Here is an 18503-nt window from a genome sequence, read left to right on the forward strand (position 1 = left end):
TGTCTTTTTCGTAAATCGGTACTTTAAATTCTAGGACTATGAACGTGAAAATTTCTATAAACATTTAGTATTCTCACTATATCCGTCTATATTAGTATATTAGGTTGTTATAGTATATAACTAGGAACTGAAAATTATTATAAGCGATATACGTGATAAAGCAGGTATTCTACATATCCCTAATGCTTTCTCTTTTAATTAAGTAGCAACTAGGTTTACACGATAAAGGAGTATTTTTACATGGGAAAGGACTAGTATATTCTATTTTAGCGCTAGTCTAATGTATTTCTAATCGTCTAACAAGTACAGTCCATCATTCTAAACGTATCGAGTAAATCATCTCGAAATATTTTCTCATATTCTCTTTACCTATTTATTTCTTTGCCCTCGAGTGTTTGAAATAAAAAAAATTGTATTAATCCACACGCATCACAGTACGAGCGATATGAGATGTTTATGGAAACCGATTGCATCGCACAGTCCACCCTATTGAATCCTACGTATCACTATAAGAATAGGATATTAGAAGGAAAAGTTTCTCACTAACTCATTGTACGTACAAGAAATCATAGTCGAATGATCAATGATCTCGACAGACCAAAGACCTTCCAAATGGTCCTGATGAAAGAAATTCTTAGTATCTTCTACCTACCTAACGGTAGCATGAGAGTCGGAACCGGAACTGGAAGCTGCCGAAGGTTGTTCCGTGGTTGGCGAGGGACGGGATACGGTGAGGGCGGGGGGTTGCAGGTCCTCGTGGGTTCCGGTGGCGCCGGAGAGCAGCAACAGCGGAAGGTTCGGGAAAAGCCACGCGGACGCGGTCCCGAGCTCGCTGAGGTCGCTGGCGTCGCTGGCCCTGGAGGACTTGCGGCTACTGGCCCGACTACCCCGATGCACGTGGAGAAGGGCCGACAGCTTTCCGCCCCATCCACCCCCGCCCTTACCTTCACTGCCTCCACCACCAGGACTGGAGGTTTGGGTTTGAGAATCAACTTCCTGGGCGATTCTTTCGCGCTCCTTCTTCATACTGTAATTAACGAAAAGATGATTTTGATGATTAACTCGTACTATTCACTGAAGTAAATATTAATCAGTGAACTGAGCTATTTGCGTACCTGATGTAATCTCTGAATGTGCGCTGAATCAATCTAGCTGCCTTGTCTTGCCGCTTCCATATCCTCGTGGATGAAACAATTTCGAGTTCCTTCCTAGTAGGGAACTGCTTCTTGAACTTGACGTCCATTTGTTCCTGCAACTTCCGGAAATCCTCGGATTCCTCCACGTGACCGAGGACGTGCTTGACAAGCGCGTGTAGGATGTCCAGACAGTGAATCTTATTGCCCTTTGCGATGGGAAGATTAAAGCTAACCAACGCTACCACGTTAGGCTTTGATATTCCCAGCGGCGGGTCTAGGCTCGCGATGAAATCGCTTAATTGGGAAAAACGGATAAATTGCGTTGCGTGCGGATCGTATCTGAAAACGTATACATATATTGTTATTTAGTAGATTATTGAAAAAAAAACAAGAATTTCATTTTCTCAAGGTAAATAATCCATCCACTTACTTTGACCAACGAATATAAAACATCTCTAGGTCATCCTCAACGATACCGATTTCCTCCTCTTGATGAGCTTGATTGAAGTTTTCCAGGATAATAGCGATGTACATATTGATGACTATCATATAGCTGATGATGATAAATGAGGTAAAGTACGTTATCGCAAGGAGGGGATATCCACAATCTCCGTTCATTTGCCTGCTAGTTGGCGTTGGATCACAATCAGGTGGCTGAACCATGAGTGACTCCAGGACGTCATTCCATCCAGCGGAAGTCATTAGCCGAAACAACAACTGCATGCTTCGTCCAAAAGTCTCAAAGTTTACCTACGTCAAGGTTAAAAAAAAACAGAAAAAAACGGTGGTAATAATTTCAAGATTATTTGATCTCAATCAGATGAGACTCATTAAATTTACCATATCGTCAAGTGCACCCTGCTTTCTCACGTGTCCAAAGACGGACATGCCGATGATAGCGTAGATAAACGTTATCAGCGCTAAAAGTGCTCCGATATTAAAGAGCGCAGGCAGACTGACCACCAGAGCAAATAGTAACTTCCGGATTCCTTTGGCAGCCTTTATCAGCCTCAAGATCCTACCGATTCTGAACACCCTCACGACCCGCAGGAGCGTCGGCGACACGGGAAAGTCCATCATAATATCCTCCATAAGGATACCCAGTATCGATGCTAGGACTAGGAGGAAGTCGAAGAGATTCCAGGGTACCGTAAAATAATGATAGCGAAGACCAATAATCTTCACGATTGCCTCAAGACCAAAGACCGTTGTGAAGAATGCATTGGAGACTTCCAAAACGAAGAAAATTGGGTGCGGCTGATTGTAGTGCTCGATTCCCATTGTTAGCATATTCAGAAATATCAAAACGAAGATTGCTATTTCGAATCTGAAAAGATCACGGATTCCAGTTAACTCGTGTACAGTAGAGTCATTCGTTATCAGTGATTTATTCTGCGGATTATCAGGCTGTGATCGTTATTATATAGTTACGTATACTGTAAAAGCGCGCAAAGAAATGATTATTAAACAAGCGTGTAAAGTGTTGCTGCAGCTGCTGCCGGGTATCATTTGTCATCTCCAGTCATTTAATCAGTTATGCCACGTCGCAGTTATCGTTACACCAAACAGGAATTGCGATAACTGCAATTTACTATACTTTACTGCAATGATTTGAGATGACAAACTCGCGTGGATCTTTTTCATCTTGATCGTACGTACTGGTGCAGATATCTTTGATCTTCATAATTACCTTCTCGAATTTGATAGGTCGTAGAACATTGCGAGAAATTGATTCATTGGCCGCTTGATGACTTTTTGCGGTTTTTTTCGACCGAGCTTTTTCATGGCAGTGTAGTAGTGCTTCTGACTTTCGGTCAGAAACATTTCTAGCACGCCACCTTCGTACTACGAGAAAAAGATAAAGACATGTGTTAAATAAAAAATTTTTGAAAAACAAGACAAAATTTTTCAGCTTTAAATAGATACCTTCTTTTTAAGCATGTTAAAGTTGTCTATGATAACTCCAATGAAGAGATTGAGGGTAAAGAAGGAACCGCATACGATGAATATTACGAAATAGAAATAGGCGTATAAATTGGCTTCGCGTTGGGGTTGCAAATCAACCCCTCGCGCATCAACTGCGTCCTTCATCACTTCCATCCAACCCTCAAAAGTTGCTACTTGAAATAATGCCAGATAAGCAATCCCAACGTGATCGAAAGTGATCTTGCTGTTCTCCCAGGAGTAGTTTTGATTGAAACAATCATCCTTAGTGTTCACTATCTGCAATTGCCGGTAGTTAAGTTCGTTTATAGAAAATTTTAAGGGTCTCCAAATTTTTATTAAATTCCAATGGTTACATTTTGTCCTTACCGATATATCTAACATCTCCCCGTACTCGTCTACGCATTTGAAGAATTTTCCGCCGAAGAATTGAACGCCCATTATGGAAAATATCAGCCAGAACACGAGACAGACGAGGAGCACGTTGAAAATACTAGGTATGGCGTACATCAACGCGTTCACTACGATCTGAGAAATGGGAAGAAAATTTATCATAACGTATCTTCGACAAATAGGGGGTTACAAGTGCTTGAAAGGAATTATTATTTAATAAGATTTAATAATATCATTAATATAATACCATACCCTCATGCCTTGCCATCTTGAAATCGCTCTCAATGGTCTTAATGCTCTGAGAGTCCTCAATGATCGTAATACCTTTAAGTTCTCATTTTCCTCTATCAACAGGCTAAACATGGATACCTGTTGAAATTTCTCGATTTTAGGAAAATCTCTATAATCTCCACGCTACGAGAGCATGCGTCCAGCATTGCATATTATGCATTGTAACATAAATCTAATGTAACTTGGAAGAACGTCGGAGATCTGCGCTTAATTTGATATTTCAGATTATGAAGTTTTTTTAGTATCAAATTTTTTTTCAAATGATATATTGAACGGAGGACATTGTTGATGTTAGAGGAAAAAAATATGATACGTGTTTTGCTATGAAATATTGTGTCATGGGAAAAAGTTGAAATTATTACATATGAATTCCCTTTAAAAGGCAGAAAATATTGTATGATCTTGTTGTACAATTTTGTATTATTTTTTAACAGATCTTCCGATGTCAATGATACGAAATGAATTGAAATGAAGATTTACACTGCAAATAAAGTTGTATCTAAACCATCGCATACACATAAATTCTAATGCACTTTAACTGCACTCGTACGTTAAGTGCAATAGCGATGCGATTATGATGAATGAATTAACGTACCTGGCTCCGTGAGGCGACACATAAACACAGAAAAAAAACACGAAAACAACATTCAAAGAGTTACCACACTTACAATGCCATATGTACGCTTAACTATAGGCGCCCTTAATCATTGTTAAGCATGAAATATATATATGTATAACGACTAGGAAAAACCATGCCACAGCGATATGCAATTTTGCATTTGTCATTAGCTTTTGCTAACTTTTTTTTCTTTTTTTTTTTGGATGTCGAGACGCTTTTACTTACGAAAACGATTATAAAATCCAGAATCGTCCAGAAACTGGTGAAGTATTTACAGAAGCCTAACGCCAGCCACTTCAGGAGCATCTCTATGCTGAACAAGGCGCAGAATCCCAGATTGGTCCAGTACAGGATCTTTTTCAAGAATGGATTATCGTCCAGGTAGATATCCTCGAAGCACAGCGTTATGGAAGATGCGAAAATCAAGACCAGAATCATCCATTCGAATGCTGGCGTATCCACTACGGACAACACTGCCGTTCTCACTTGTATCCATTTGCGACCGATGTCAGTAGCAACGCATTTATTAATACAGGAGCATCTGGTCAATTATTCAATTCGAAGTTAATCAACTATTTAACGAAAGGACAACAAGAAGCTATCTATGAAACGTAATATAATTATCTCTTGAGATCATAGTGATCGATCGTCGTACTCACTTTTGATAGCAATGTTGCGGAAAACAATCTTGCGGCACTTTCGGTGGTTTGCTTCTACCAAAACCAGGAAATGATCCCATACCGTCAATGTATCTACCTTTGCTGTCTCGTCTTCCGCCAACTGTCAATTCGTCAACGTAACTGACTAATGCATGCCATGGTCTTTTTTCTACATGCTCCTCATGTCGAACCTGTTCCTTTTCCGGTAGCATTGCTACTTCCTCGTCCGGTTTACTACTAGACTCCTTTAATACCTCTAATTCGATACTCTCTTCGGCTTTGGTATCGTTACTGTTATCCTTATCATTCAATTTTTTATTCTCTTTAGCAGTCTCTTGACTGCTCTGACTATAGGTCGTTACAGTGGCCTGACGGTATATCGGATCGTACGTGAATACAGGCTGATTCAAACTCTCCTGATAGGACCTATTATAAATATTGTCTTTGGGAAGGCTCAGCACGGTTTCCTGGATAGCATACTTTTCCTTGTCCGACTTATCCATGACTTCTCTCACGATTTGTTCGAGTTTCATATTTTTCTCGTTCTCCGAATTCTCCCTGTGATACTTTTTCTTGCGTACAATTGACCTGATCCGATCAAAGGATCTCGCGAGCTTCGACTCCTCGCCGACTTCTTCCTTTTTCTGCTTCAGTTCCTCAGAATTGAAGCTGTTGAGCAGCAAAGCCAAGAAGAGATTAAGGACCATGAAATTGCCCATGACTAATGCCGGTAGGAATATGGCAAAGCATGTTTCGGGCCCTTCATCCTTTTCGGCTCTCATACAATCCCAAAGTGGTTCTATCCATTCGCCGCACAAAATACGAAATATCATCATGAACGAATGGAAGAAGTCATTGAAGTTCCACCTGGGCACAGGATCCGGATAGAATTTATCCAACGTGTAGTCCTTACTGAAGAGCTGCATACCGATCACGGCGAATATATAGATCACGATCACCAGGACAAAAGTTAAATTTCCAAGCGCACCGATGGTTGAGATGATGATGCTAAGGAGCACCTTCATCGTCGTCCAAGACTGCGCCAGCTTGAGCACCCTCAGTAACCTGAGACCTCGTATTACCGAAAGGCCATCGACGAGCTCGAACGTTAAATCAATTAACGAGGCTGATACTATTATCAGGTCAAAGTTGTTCCAGCCATTGTTGAAGAAATCCTTACTGAGCGCCAATAGTTTAAGGAAGCACTCGAAGGTGAAGATACTCGTGAACACTTTATTTCCAATATTCAAAGCCTGACGTATATTCTCACTCATTCCGTGATGTTCCATAGCAAGGAAGCCAGTATTCAATACGATGCATAAAGTTATCGTCAACTCGAATAACGGATCCCTTACCACCTGTCATAGAAACAGCATTAAATTCAATAGAAATAATTTTAAAAAATTCCTTATTGATGCGTCAAGACGCTCGAAGCATCGAAAAATATTGATCATCACCTTATAAAGACAATTTTGAAATCGCAGCCAACCCTCGTAATCCACGCAGCACTGAATGCACTTGTCGCAATTTCTATCTGGAAGATCATCTGTAAAAGAGGAATGTGACGGGTCCATATAATTCAAAAAAATCTTGATCCTTCCTGATCTCTTTGAATCCTCGCAAAAACTATAGTCTTCCATAATAAATACACCAACCTAGAACTACAATGTGGGACAAGTATTCAGGAGGCAGGGCATACATGTGCTTTTTCGTTTTTACCCCATTACACTTGAGCACCCTGATCTCGCGATTGGTGCTCCTCACCGAAACGGTAACAGGTGCAGGCTGCTGTTCCGTTTTCGGAATATCTAATCTTCTTAGTTCGAAGGAGGATCTGAGTTCTTGTCTCTCTTGTCTCTCAGCCCTATGCTCTCTGTGCTCTCTCCTTTCGTGTTCCTCGGCCGAGGTTACGTCATCCCCATCATGATCATCCACCACCCCCGAATCATCCAATGACGATTGCTGGTTGCTATTGTTACTGGCCTGTCTCGAGTGCAACATTCCTCGATGCGGTGCTAATCTGTGCACTGTGTTGGGATCAGCTGGTTTTGGTGCGACAGCCTGCAGCGGAAGATGCGACGGCCGGACACTCGAGTGCCTTGGACTGGGACTCGGGCTCGGCGTCACCGATCTATAAATTAATGTTATTACGTAATAAACTGGGAAACGGACGAGAGCGTATTGGCCTAAGCAGAGAAGAGTACCTATCGAACGTAATGCAAGCTGCACTTACGGAGGCTTCTACTGAGAGCAAAACCCGAGTTAGCGCACTTTAAAACCGCATTAATATTAAATTTTGATAAATTATACCAACCATGACGAGGATACCTTTTTTTGAATAAACACGAGCAACTCCGAGGACTGATAAGAACATGACCAGTAATAAGGTGGTATTTGATTTTACTTCAACCGTTCTCAAGAATTGGACGCTCGAAAAAAAGAATCGTAAAAAAGTGCATCGATCGCTACCAGGTATTTATGTTTTAATACTTCAGCGACTAATACATATACCCGAACCCTGGTAAAAGTTAGCTGACGTAATTCTATTGTCGATTTTCAGATGGAACAATTACTGCGCCATGCAATTATTACGGTTGGAGTAATGGGAGCAATTATGGCTGAAGATGAAAAGGGGAATTACCTGCTGCGGGTGCCACCATTTTTCTCCTGGCCCGCGGAGCTCCTTCCGCGTTTTCTTCGACGTGCTTTTTTTCGCGTGTAGCTACTTAATAGTACACCCTTTCTGGCGTCTATCTTTTTCTGCTTCTCCTTGGTAAGTGTCTTGATGTTTATCTTCGACGGGTCGAAACTAAACGTCGAGTCCTCACGGTGGTCAGTCAAGTCCTTACGGCGCTCCTGTTTTGGACAAATATTCTCTTGATCTTATTACCACTATTCAATTCTCTTATAAATAGTGTCAATCAATCATAAATACGCCATCGCATGGAACTCATTTCAATATCCTTGTCTCATACGATTATCCTTACTGCTGAGGATACGATGGACCTCAAATGACTTATAGATTCACTATAGTCATAGTTGATGCATTTAACAGGATTGTCTCAAGCTGTAACTTCTAAAACTGTTGAGAAATTGACAGTGCACGATACAAATTATATTTGGGCATTGATATCAGACGATAATGAATTTTAATTAGCAAATTTATAAGGCATCGATCGAAAATTAAATAGTTGATGCAAAGTGATGCAAGCTATTTCAATTGAAATTTAATGTCTCGTATGAATCTTATTAGACCAGGAAACAAGTCAAAGGAAACGTAATTGGATTCCTGTGATATTTTTGAATCGTATACGGAATATGTAAAAAAACCGGCAAAAGAGACGTAGAGTGAAATAAGAATAATAACGTTAAGAAAATCAAGAAATCGTATCCTTCTAACAAGGAAACCCCCCCAACCCGACCTCACCGATTTCAATAATTTTTTGATATGTTGTAGTACTCGACAAAATAAGAGACACGTATTTTTTTTTTGTGCTGACATCCACTTTAAAGGGGTGAAAACGACCCCTGAAATTCACCCCCGAAAATCGTTTTTTCATCATATCTCGACTTCTAATTAATATTTTTTAATAAAACCAAGTGAAAATATTTGTCATAAGAAGTCGAAGATATGAGGTGTGTTTATGACCCAAGGGGTTGCAACCCTTATTTTATATTTTGAAACAACTATATTTTTTATGCTTTTTTTCTGCATAAAAACCGGGGTATGGGCTCAAAAAAATAAAGAAAAGCGTTTCCGTTAACTCCATCAAATATTTCAGTTGGGGTGTTTCAGGATTTTTCAAAGGGATAAAAACCACCACTAAATTTTACCCCCGAAAATTGTTTTTATCATATGTCAGATTCTAATTGATATTTTTTAATAAAACCAAGTGGAAAATATTTGTCATAAGAATTCGAAGATATGAGGTGTGTTTATGACCCAAGGGGTTGCAACCCTTATTTTATATTTTGAAAAAACTATATTTTTTATGCTTTTTTCTGCATAAAAAATAAGGGTTGCAACCCCTTGGGTCATAAACACACCTCATATCTTCGACTTCTTATGACAAATATTTTCCACCTGGTTTTATTAAAAAATATTAATTAGAAGTCGAGATATGATGAAAAAACGATTTTCGGGGGTGAATTTCAGGGGTCGTTTTCACCCCTTTAAAGTGGATGTCAGCACAAAAAAAAAATACGTGTCTCTTATTCTGTCGAGTACTACACATATCAAAAAATTATTGAAATTGGTGGGGTCGTGTTGGGGGGGGGTTCCTTGTAAGACTGATGTCTCCTTTTGTTTTCCGAACACGAGCAAATCTCCTTGTAAAGAAATCAGCACATGCTACTCCTACTATCCGTCAAAGTCAGCCACTACGTGATAACAACCAACCCCCGATTTCATCCCCCAAAATGCCAGTTTTCCCCAATGCAATATTATTCTTGCTGTTTGAGGCCACATAAGGGAATACAGCACACGAGATACAGATTTTACACTAGACAGATGTGTACGTCGACGAAATGAAAAAAAATATAAAAGAAGTAGAAATCTTATTCGTTTCAATGACCACGATGAATGCGGCGATAATTTGATTCCCTGGAAGTCTCAATTTTTGCCTTTTTTTTCAGGAAAAAGGAAGAATCTGAAAATCTTTGATGCACGGAGTGCATTTCATTTACCGGTATATCTACGAGCTTGCTGCAGTCCGCAATCCAGTGGACCGTATGCTATTTCTTCCACTCTAACGATAACATTCCCCAAGTGGAAGAAACGTGAGAAACTGTGGTGTGCAAAAATAATGCGAAACAACTTTCGAAGCTTGCAGTGTGCGATGTAGACTCCTTAAGCGTAACGGTGCTATTGGACTCACCTCGTTCGTAATTTCCGCTTCTTCCTCGTAGCTGAGCGCCACGACGGCGAGCATCAGGTTGATGAGATAAAACGATCCGAAAAAGACAACCACCGTGAAGAACGAGACGCTGATAGGTCCGCACGCCGACAACACCTGCTCGTTGAAAAATAATTTTTCAACATGATTAAGTGTTACCACGGAGTCATGAAGCTATATAGATTCAGAGCACAGAGAAGAACGCAATTCATTATTTAATTCAAGACTAGTCGCTGCGTCCAACTCATATGTAGAAACGTCGTCGTCGTAAAATGCGAGAAGTAAGAGAAAAGCAAGGCGAGATGGTGCTACAAAGTGATACATCGGCCAGAATAAAATTTTATAACTGTGAAAACGCACCTTGTTATAGACATCTTCCCAATAGTCGAGGGTAATGAGTTGAAAAGTTGTGAGCATGGACCACAAAAAATTGTCGAAATTGGTGTAACCATGATTGGGATTTGGGCCCACGCAAAGACAGGTATAACTCTCGTTGCAATGCCTGAAATTTAAATTCTTGTATACACATAAATCATCTCTGTCGTTTATTAATTTCGCTTTAATCTCTGATTCTCTAGATAAAATCGTCCGGCCCGATGGAACGTTTCATTTCAGGAGACTAATTCCCCTGATAATTTCAGCTGAATTTTCCTACCGTATACCCTGCATTGATATTGGTAGGTGCCAAAGTAAAGTGCTTGCATACCAAGTTACTTAACCGCCTTTGTATCAACGCCTTCATGCGTACGCGCCTTTGACTTTCATATACGCCCGTACAATTTGAGCTTTTGTATTCCCATTGCAAAAGCACAGCTATTTTACGACGCAGTGAACTCGGCGTATCCGAGTTTTATATTACCGAAGTCTGGATGCGACCGAAACTCGAAAGCTGACCAAATGGAAACAAGTCATTCTGTAGAGAAGAGCCAGTTGTGAATTCACCAACTGGAAGGACACAACTGGATATCACTCGAATTGCCCTTAATAGCTGTATCCCATAAAACACAGATATACGGTCTGCATCGACTGCATTGTTCCTTTTTCAGGCACGTTAGTGACTTGAGGTAGACACTTTGGACTCTTTTAATAAAACAGTTCGACAAAATGTAATCGCAGAGCAAGAAATAAAATCCAACGAGTTGTTTTCCATGTCAGCGCGTCTTCAAAGTTTATATAATACAGGGACAAAAAATCTAACCTGGCGCCGGTTACATTGCCGCAGATGATGGGCTCCTCGTCCTCGTTGAACGCCCAGTTGGACGAGTTCCAAGTCCACCTGTTGGTTGCAGAGAAGAAGTCTTTTAGGGTTTGGTATAAACTGTACAAGAGCCGAACGTTGTAGCAGCTTGAGAAGAGAATATCACAATAGAGAATTTCCTCATTTAATATTCTCTCGAAAATCGAATTCTTTCTGTATGCCAAGAAGATGCTGTGTCTAAGAAGGATTTTATACAATTCATCGTCAATACGATCGCTAAGAGCTTTTATCTAAAATTCTACTGGACACGACAAGCAGCAAAGCCTCCCCAAGTGCTAGGAATCCTTGCACACTGCGTTACCCGGTTACTGTTCTCACTACAGAAAAACTATTTTTAACTCATTACAGAACCTAAGTTATAAGGGTGCAGCTATATTCGAGATGCTCCTAGAGCTAGTAATGAAGATACCTAGAGGAATCAATCCGAGGTACCTTGGACCGAGCTGGGTAATGAGAATTTTACGACTTAATAAAAAAAGTTGATTAATGGCAAGTCCTATTATATAATGCAAAGTGGATAACGCTGATCGCGGTTCGGTCCTTAGGCAGTTCAAGTGTAGCCAACAAATAGAGAAGTGCTCGTGATTAATTGTCCGTGCTCGTTGAGTGCCATTTAGAAAAGGGATATTGCGTGACCAGCCCTACAGGACTCAAATATAGTGTTCAGTAACTTTTTTCTATGTACGTGGAAAAGTAGAGCGCGCCATCGGCGTAGACAAATCACGAAGCGGCCAAGTCGGTTGGTAACGGTTTCATAGACATTGGCGTACCTAATGCCAAATGGCCGTAGTAGTTGTAGCTGTCGCGAGAATCGATCAGTCGTGTCAACGTAGACCTAAAAGGAGGTCATCCAACTTCTTCCTTTCTGATTATTTCCGGATTTTACCTTTTGGGATGTAGGAAGCACAAAATATCCAAAAGGTTGGGACTGAAGAAAGTTGACGCTACGGTCTATTATTATGCTCGTCTATCTATTCGATGTCTGTCGGTAATGCCATGGTAAATGGTACAATTTTCGCGGACAAATTTGTCTTTGGGTTTACGAATAAGCATTAATTTCGCCATATCAAAAATTGAGACCTATGACGTCTGTATCAGATTTCATGAATTTTAATTCGTATCTCACAATCTAATCGTGTAGGTGGATATTGAAACTCGCCGAAGCTCATGTGTGGTTACTTTTTAATAAGTCTCAACTAGATCCGATAAGCAACGTTTAAAGGACATTTCACTACCGTTTAAAAACCGATTAATGCACGACTTAGCAAGAGACGTGAAAGATGGCCTGGAGTTCGCAGGGGATAATTTCCGATCCGATTAAGAGTACGCTGAGTTGAATTAATAGCATTCGTCGCTCTTAAATGTAGGATAATTCGTGTTTATAAACTGAAATCAGACTTTGGAAATTTTGCAGTAGTCGCTGAGCGAAGCTTTTCCAAAGATTTGTGAATTGATTTAACTGAAAGTATTTCATTCGGTTTCCTTAGATCTTATAATTGCTATTCCTCTGACCTAAACAACTGCTTCGAGTCCTACGATTGACTCCAGTTCAATACTAAGCTTGCACAACTTTGTTAAGCTTCTAAGAGAAGTTCAGCAAGCTTAAAGGATTCCTAGCGAGATTACACAGTTCGAAGTTGAAGCAATTCATTCAATATAAAACCCAAAGTTATTGGATTGATCAGTGATCAGAAGAATAATTCAGTAAATAATATAATTTTAATTCTCGCTTTTTTACACTGATAAATCTTAAAGCTTTATCAATATTTTTCAGTGTCTTATTTTCCCTTGCAAATATCTCAATTTTTAACTTAAAACACTGAAGATATCTATTCTATAAAAATTACGTACTCGTTCCAGTCGACCTGGGTGGCGTTTGGTTCTTGATGCTTTACGCACTTGTTCCTTAGTTCCCCCATGTAAACTTGCAGAGCGAAAAGAGCGAAGACCATCAAACAGAAAATCGTCAAGGTCATGACCTCAGCAAGTTGCTTGAAGCTGTGCAACAGTGCATTGATGATAGTTTTTAAACCTGCAACAATCAAGAAACGTATAAATGAAAAATTTCTGAAATCAACGCGTTTCAATTTTGCCAAATCCAAATTGAACTTTCAATTTTAAAACCATTCACATAGATATCCATAAAACTCGCCTATTCCGTAAGAGCATATATTTTTTAGCGATTATTCAACAATCTACCCTCAAACGGCCATATCTATTATACCTGATTCACCAACAGCAAAATGATGTTCCTATTGACCTACTAGTACAGTCCTGTGAGAAGACAAGTTCTCTATGTGACGTATTCAAAACGACTCGTTAGAAGGCATTCATTCGACATCGTTTAAGGCACTCTGAAGATCTGATCTCGAGAGGATTCCTGTCCGCCATTGTTTACAAGTGGTGCAGATCACCATACCAAGATGATATTGACTAGTGGATATCAATACAAACGCTATATGATCATCACGAGGCAATCACCAATCCATGTTTGGTTCTTCAGTTATAACCATGTATGTACAAGGTATGATTACATGTATCCACATATGTACTTGCGCATACTTATCTAACTGGTAGTACCACTCGTGTTTGAGTTATAACGTTTGACAGAGATGACGATCTACAAACGTAACCTTAGACTCGACAATTGACACTTCACACCAGCTTATCGATCCTGCTCAAGGACACTAGAAGGTATTCCACATTTCCTAGCATTCGAATAGGCACCTATATACTGTTATTATAACGAAGAACCATGACCTTACATAGAATCCAATACGGTCGTGTAATATAAATATACGCGCTTATCTATAACTACGTATAACAATGCGTTGCATGGAGAATTACCAAATTAATTAACTATTCGAACTGTATAGGTATTATTATCCAGACGCACTTTTCTCGAGGGCCAAGGATACCGTGCAAATTGATAGGAGGTCCATCTGTGAAAAGACTGGTGCATCTCACTTAAACCTATCGAATTTACAAGTGGCGCAAAGTGAGCGCGTTAATTATTGAGCCTGGGAAAGGTACGCGAGACGCGCCCAGGCCCCTTGAAAGTTTTACGGCTAAGTTCGGAAAGTCCGACATTATTCCGTAGCCGTGAAGTGCGGGTTCGCCTGCAACCTACCAGCTTGAAAGTTTCACGAGGAAAGCTCGCAGCCAAGAAAGCTGTAGTGGTTGTAAAGTATTCGAATGCTGTGGCTAAGTAAATCATCGCATGGGTTACGCAAATAGCCAAGGAAAAACACTAAAGATATATGAAGGTTACGCTGGCAAAAAATGATTTCTTGTATATAGGTATATACCTATGTCTTCATGAAAATTGCCTTGTGAGTCGAAATGATTTTCATACCAGTATACGCAATGTGTAACTATAGTATATATATATGTATATATTTATGTATAGAAGCAGCTGCTAATAATCTTGAATTAATTGAGAGCTCCCACCGGAACGCGACATACTCGACAATCACGGAGGTGTGTGCTTTATGGGCAAAGTTTTGCTGTAAAAATTAAAATACCGCCTTGAAATCGCGAAGTAGTCAAGCAGAAATGGGAAGTAAGGTGAAATGCTTGTGTATGGGGATTGCGGAAAAGGTTTTGGCGAAGGAACTTTGGAAAAGCTTAAAGGGCCTTGCGTGCTCTATCGCGTGTGCTAATATATTACTCGTTACTTGGAACGGCCTCTACTCGTCGACGTTATGCCACGTTCATACGTGCCTCTATTCCGGTTAATAGAAGAACCGTCGAAATGAGGAGTGAGGTTTTTGTGCTTCGGCCCGATATGAACTTTTTTATCAAATAAAACATAGACGCTGACAGTCCCAAATTATAAGAAATGTGCGAGCTTGTATGTTTTTCTTAATTAGGATTACGTCGTAGACGCCTTTTACACGTTAAAGATTATTTAAACTCTCGTTCTGGTAATTACTTGGTAAAACGACCAGGAAAAGGTCTTTTTTAATGTTTAGGAGAACCAAGCAGGTGGCGAGGATTCGCGTTCAATTTTAGTACTGGAAATATTTGATTTTTTTTAACAGGTAAATTTTCAGAATGTTTCGTACGATTTTCATAAATTTATTTTAAAGATTCGTGAGATCGTCAATGGTAAAGCAGTTTGGTATGAACGCAAACCAATTGTCGGATCCATAATTATACCCTCCTCAGTGATTCGTCGATACGTCCTATACAAATTAGACCTATCTGATATATTAATATGTATGAAGATTCGAGATAGAAATTTGTTGTGTAATTGTAGAGGAACTCGTATTACGACAAATACAGTGTAGATGCTTCAGTGTAATATCCCTATATAACTTCAATATTTCACGTATGGATACTCATCGAAGTACCATTCATATACATATGGTAATGGAATATGTAGGATCGTATCAAAATACAATTTCTCATATGACTGCGTCTCTCCTACCTCACTGACACCATGTACTACCTCACTTGATTATTATAGTTTGCAAGAATAATATATTTCTGGAAACAGTTTATTTGTGGAAAGTTCATCGCCGTACACTTCTTTTAACAAATTGAGTATCCAATTTTTATATTTTTATCAAATATTAATTTGATCGGTTTCCTATGATGTATATCAAGTTTGATGTCAAATATTACTAATGTTCGTTATAATTAATTTATCATATCCAGCGAATCCCTCGGGATTAGAAAGCAGCAGGGGAAATGGCCTATGGACGCCGGAGCTAATGGATTACTCGTTTCTTTCGAATTACCTCCTTAGAGAAAATTTGACTTTTTAATCAATCAATGATATACGCGAATAAGTTAATACCTATCGATATATAGTTATATTTATGTATATATCGAGAGAAAAAAGCTCATAGAAACTCGGAGATGAAAGTATTCGATTAAAGAAATTAAATGGCAGGGAGGAGTTTGGTGAACAGGAGTTAAAGTGCAAAGTGCTATAAATTAATCAACTGATCGAGAAGTGATTGTTATCGATTTATAAAATTCAATACTTTAACCACTTAATCTGGAATCACGTCTCCCAGACGTTTAGCTGTCTTCGGCCCACAATTTTTTTAGCGCGTTTTGGAACGTGTACATAGCCCACTGGCTTATGGTATAAAAATTCTTTGTCGCGAGACAGTTTGGGCCTGCGCGATTGTTGATTAAATTCCCGATTAAATTATTAATAGGAAACATTAATTACAAACTCACCTGGCATGATGGAAACTGTCTTGAGTGCTCTTAGCACTCGGAACGTTCTTAGACCAGCAAGATTTCCAACCTCCATTCCGATAGTCGCGTATCCACTTGTTATCACCACAAAGTCCAACCAATTCCATGGATTCCTCAGATACGTGTACTTGTTGAGAATGAATCCCTTAGCTATCGACTTTATCACCATTTCTGCCGTGTAGATGGCTAGGAAGATATATCTGTGAAACAAGAATTAAGACACATCGTGAAACAGGAAAGTGCATGGTTACGTATAAAATTAGCTTTCCGCTATACCTATAATTTACGTGGAACTTGAGCTACATTTTCATCGCGACGAAGTAGTTTTGTAAAAATATGTCGGTAACGTAGAAATTGATAGAAATAAAATTTTACTATTTTAAAAACAATAATGTAGTATTGTAGTTACTATGTAAAAATCATGAATGATATTAAACTCGAAAGGAATCCTTAATAAAATATTCGATTCATCCTACTAAACTGTTGGAATTAAAAAAAAAAATATGTAAAATTTATTTCCCGCTAGTTTCAAGGAATTAGATGAGATTCACTCGATATATTCATTGCGAGCGAAATACTCGCCGGCTTCGCGGCTTTTGACAGGTATCGAAATTCACTTTGTTCAGAGTCGAAATGGAGGCTCAGCTGATTAGTTCTCCGCTAGCTTTTTGTTTGAGTAACAAATGGTCGCACGGACAACGTGGGATTTTTGCCATTTAACGCCACACAAATGGACGTTATCCACAATGACTTTTGTCGACTATACTATCGATTCGTCACTCTTACTTATAAATAACTTCTACATATAACGCTATTTGAACACCTTGCTTCTCTGTATGATTTTCATGTTATTTAGGTACCAGTAGAAAAATTTAACTATGACCAATTTTCTGCAGAAGGCAAAAAAGCACAGTCATCCTACATGCATACATGGCAGCGTATAGTCAACAGAGTTTATTAATGGACATGCAGCTATATTTTCAGAATATTTCAAATTGTTAAAAGAATGCAATACATGTTTTTTCAATAACCGTGAATTTTATTGGATACATAACAGATACTCAAAATGTATTTTAACACTAGCCAAGCGAATGATCGAATTTTATTTATATAGGTGGATACAGATAGCTCGATTTAACTCCTGTATTTGTATTTCATTTTTACAGACTAAAATCGATCGATACGAATAATTGATTCTGATCCAAATTTAATATTCAATTCGAAAATTGAACGTGAAAGCAAAATTATATTAGATAGTTCAATTCGTGATATACCGAGAGACTCTACTACATGCGGTAGTGGTTTCTGCAAATCTAAAATATGAAATTCGTCACTTTTGCTGCAGCCGGGCAAGTTACAAATTGCAAATGTGTCGGATATACACATATAGCGAATATTTTATTACCGTATGTAGTACTATATCTATATATTTCATAGCGTAAGTCTGACCTACGTTCTTAATTCCGCGATTGCACGAGGCCAAATTCTAGACGAAATTGGCCTATGGCGTGATGGGAATTTCAAGCAGAATTTCAAAGATAAGCACACCGACCATAATCCGCGAACCATGTCGCCGCAATATGATTATCGGACTTTCATGCTCGAGCATTTTCATGAACCACTCCGTGCTGCTCGAATGTTTAGTCTATTCGAAAAAAAGAGGCATCCGAACAGGCTTGCATCGATAAAATAAAAGCGTGTACAAAAATTATATAGAAGTTTAAGAATTATATATTTTTTCATTTTTGTTTTCAAAAACAAAATTCACGACAATCAATTCGGCGTGCTGCTTGATTACCCATAGTTCGTGATGTACGTGCACGAGAATTTTCCTTTAAAAAATTTGCGTAACTAATTACGCCCAGTTAGGGGAACGAAATTAATATAAATCCCTATGCCAACCCTTAAGACTAATTAACTTGTGACTGTTATAATTATTCTTTAATATTTGACATTTTAATTTCTTTAGGCGTATCAAATCGTTACTTCTTACAATGTATTATTTAATTAAATCAACGTCATAGCTGAGTGCCAATATTATGCGAAAATGCAAAGGTTCCCATGAGACCAGCAGTTGGTCATTGTTATCAT

At 39.0% G+C, this 18503-nt stretch overlaps 1 protein-coding gene across 7 annotated transcripts in view; it reads right to left on the reverse strand.

Moving 5' to 3' along the window:
- The window catches only part of LOC107266517 (sodium channel protein 60E), a 60588-nt gene that overhangs the window by 6601 nt on the left and 35484 nt on the right, over window positions 1–18503 (reverse strand). For all 7 annotated transcript variants that reach the window (XM_025083770.1, XM_015737100.2, XM_025083771.1 and 4 more), the window contains 18 exons: window positions 16392–16612; window positions 13047–13227; window positions 11136–11213; window positions 10298–10439; window positions 9920–10054; window positions 7684–7898; window positions 6698–7173; window positions 6500–6588; window positions 5043–6400; window positions 4609–4924; window positions 3726–3842; window positions 3450–3608; window positions 3063–3359; window positions 2827–2981; window positions 1977–2463; window positions 1567–1886; window positions 1116–1475; window positions 653–1027 (listed from right to left, as the gene is read on the reverse strand). In XM_025083770.1, the coding sequence (XP_024939538.1) occupies window positions 653–1027; window positions 1116–1475; window positions 1567–1886; window positions 1977–2463; window positions 2827–2981; window positions 3063–3359; window positions 3450–3608; window positions 3726–3842; window positions 4609–4924; window positions 5043–6400; window positions 6500–6588; window positions 6698–7173; window positions 7684–7898; window positions 9920–10054; window positions 10298–10439; window positions 11136–11213; window positions 13047–13227; window positions 16392–16612 (5481 nt within the window). The remainder of the gene's footprint in view (window positions 1–652; window positions 1028–1115; window positions 1476–1566; window positions 1887–1976; window positions 2464–2826; window positions 2982–3062; window positions 3360–3449; window positions 3609–3725; window positions 3843–4608; window positions 4925–5042; window positions 6401–6499; window positions 6589–6697; window positions 7174–7683; window positions 7899–9919; window positions 10055–10297; window positions 10440–11135; window positions 11214–13046; window positions 13228–16391; window positions 16613–18503) is intronic.

This window comes from Cephus cinctus, unplaced genomic scaffold, assembly GCF_000341935.2.
Source record: "Cephus cinctus unplaced genomic scaffold, Ccin1 Ccin1_scaffold0318, whole genome shotgun sequence".
In the NCBI taxonomy this organism is placed as follows: Eukaryota; Metazoa; Arthropoda; class Insecta; order Hymenoptera; family Cephidae; genus Cephus; species Cephus cinctus.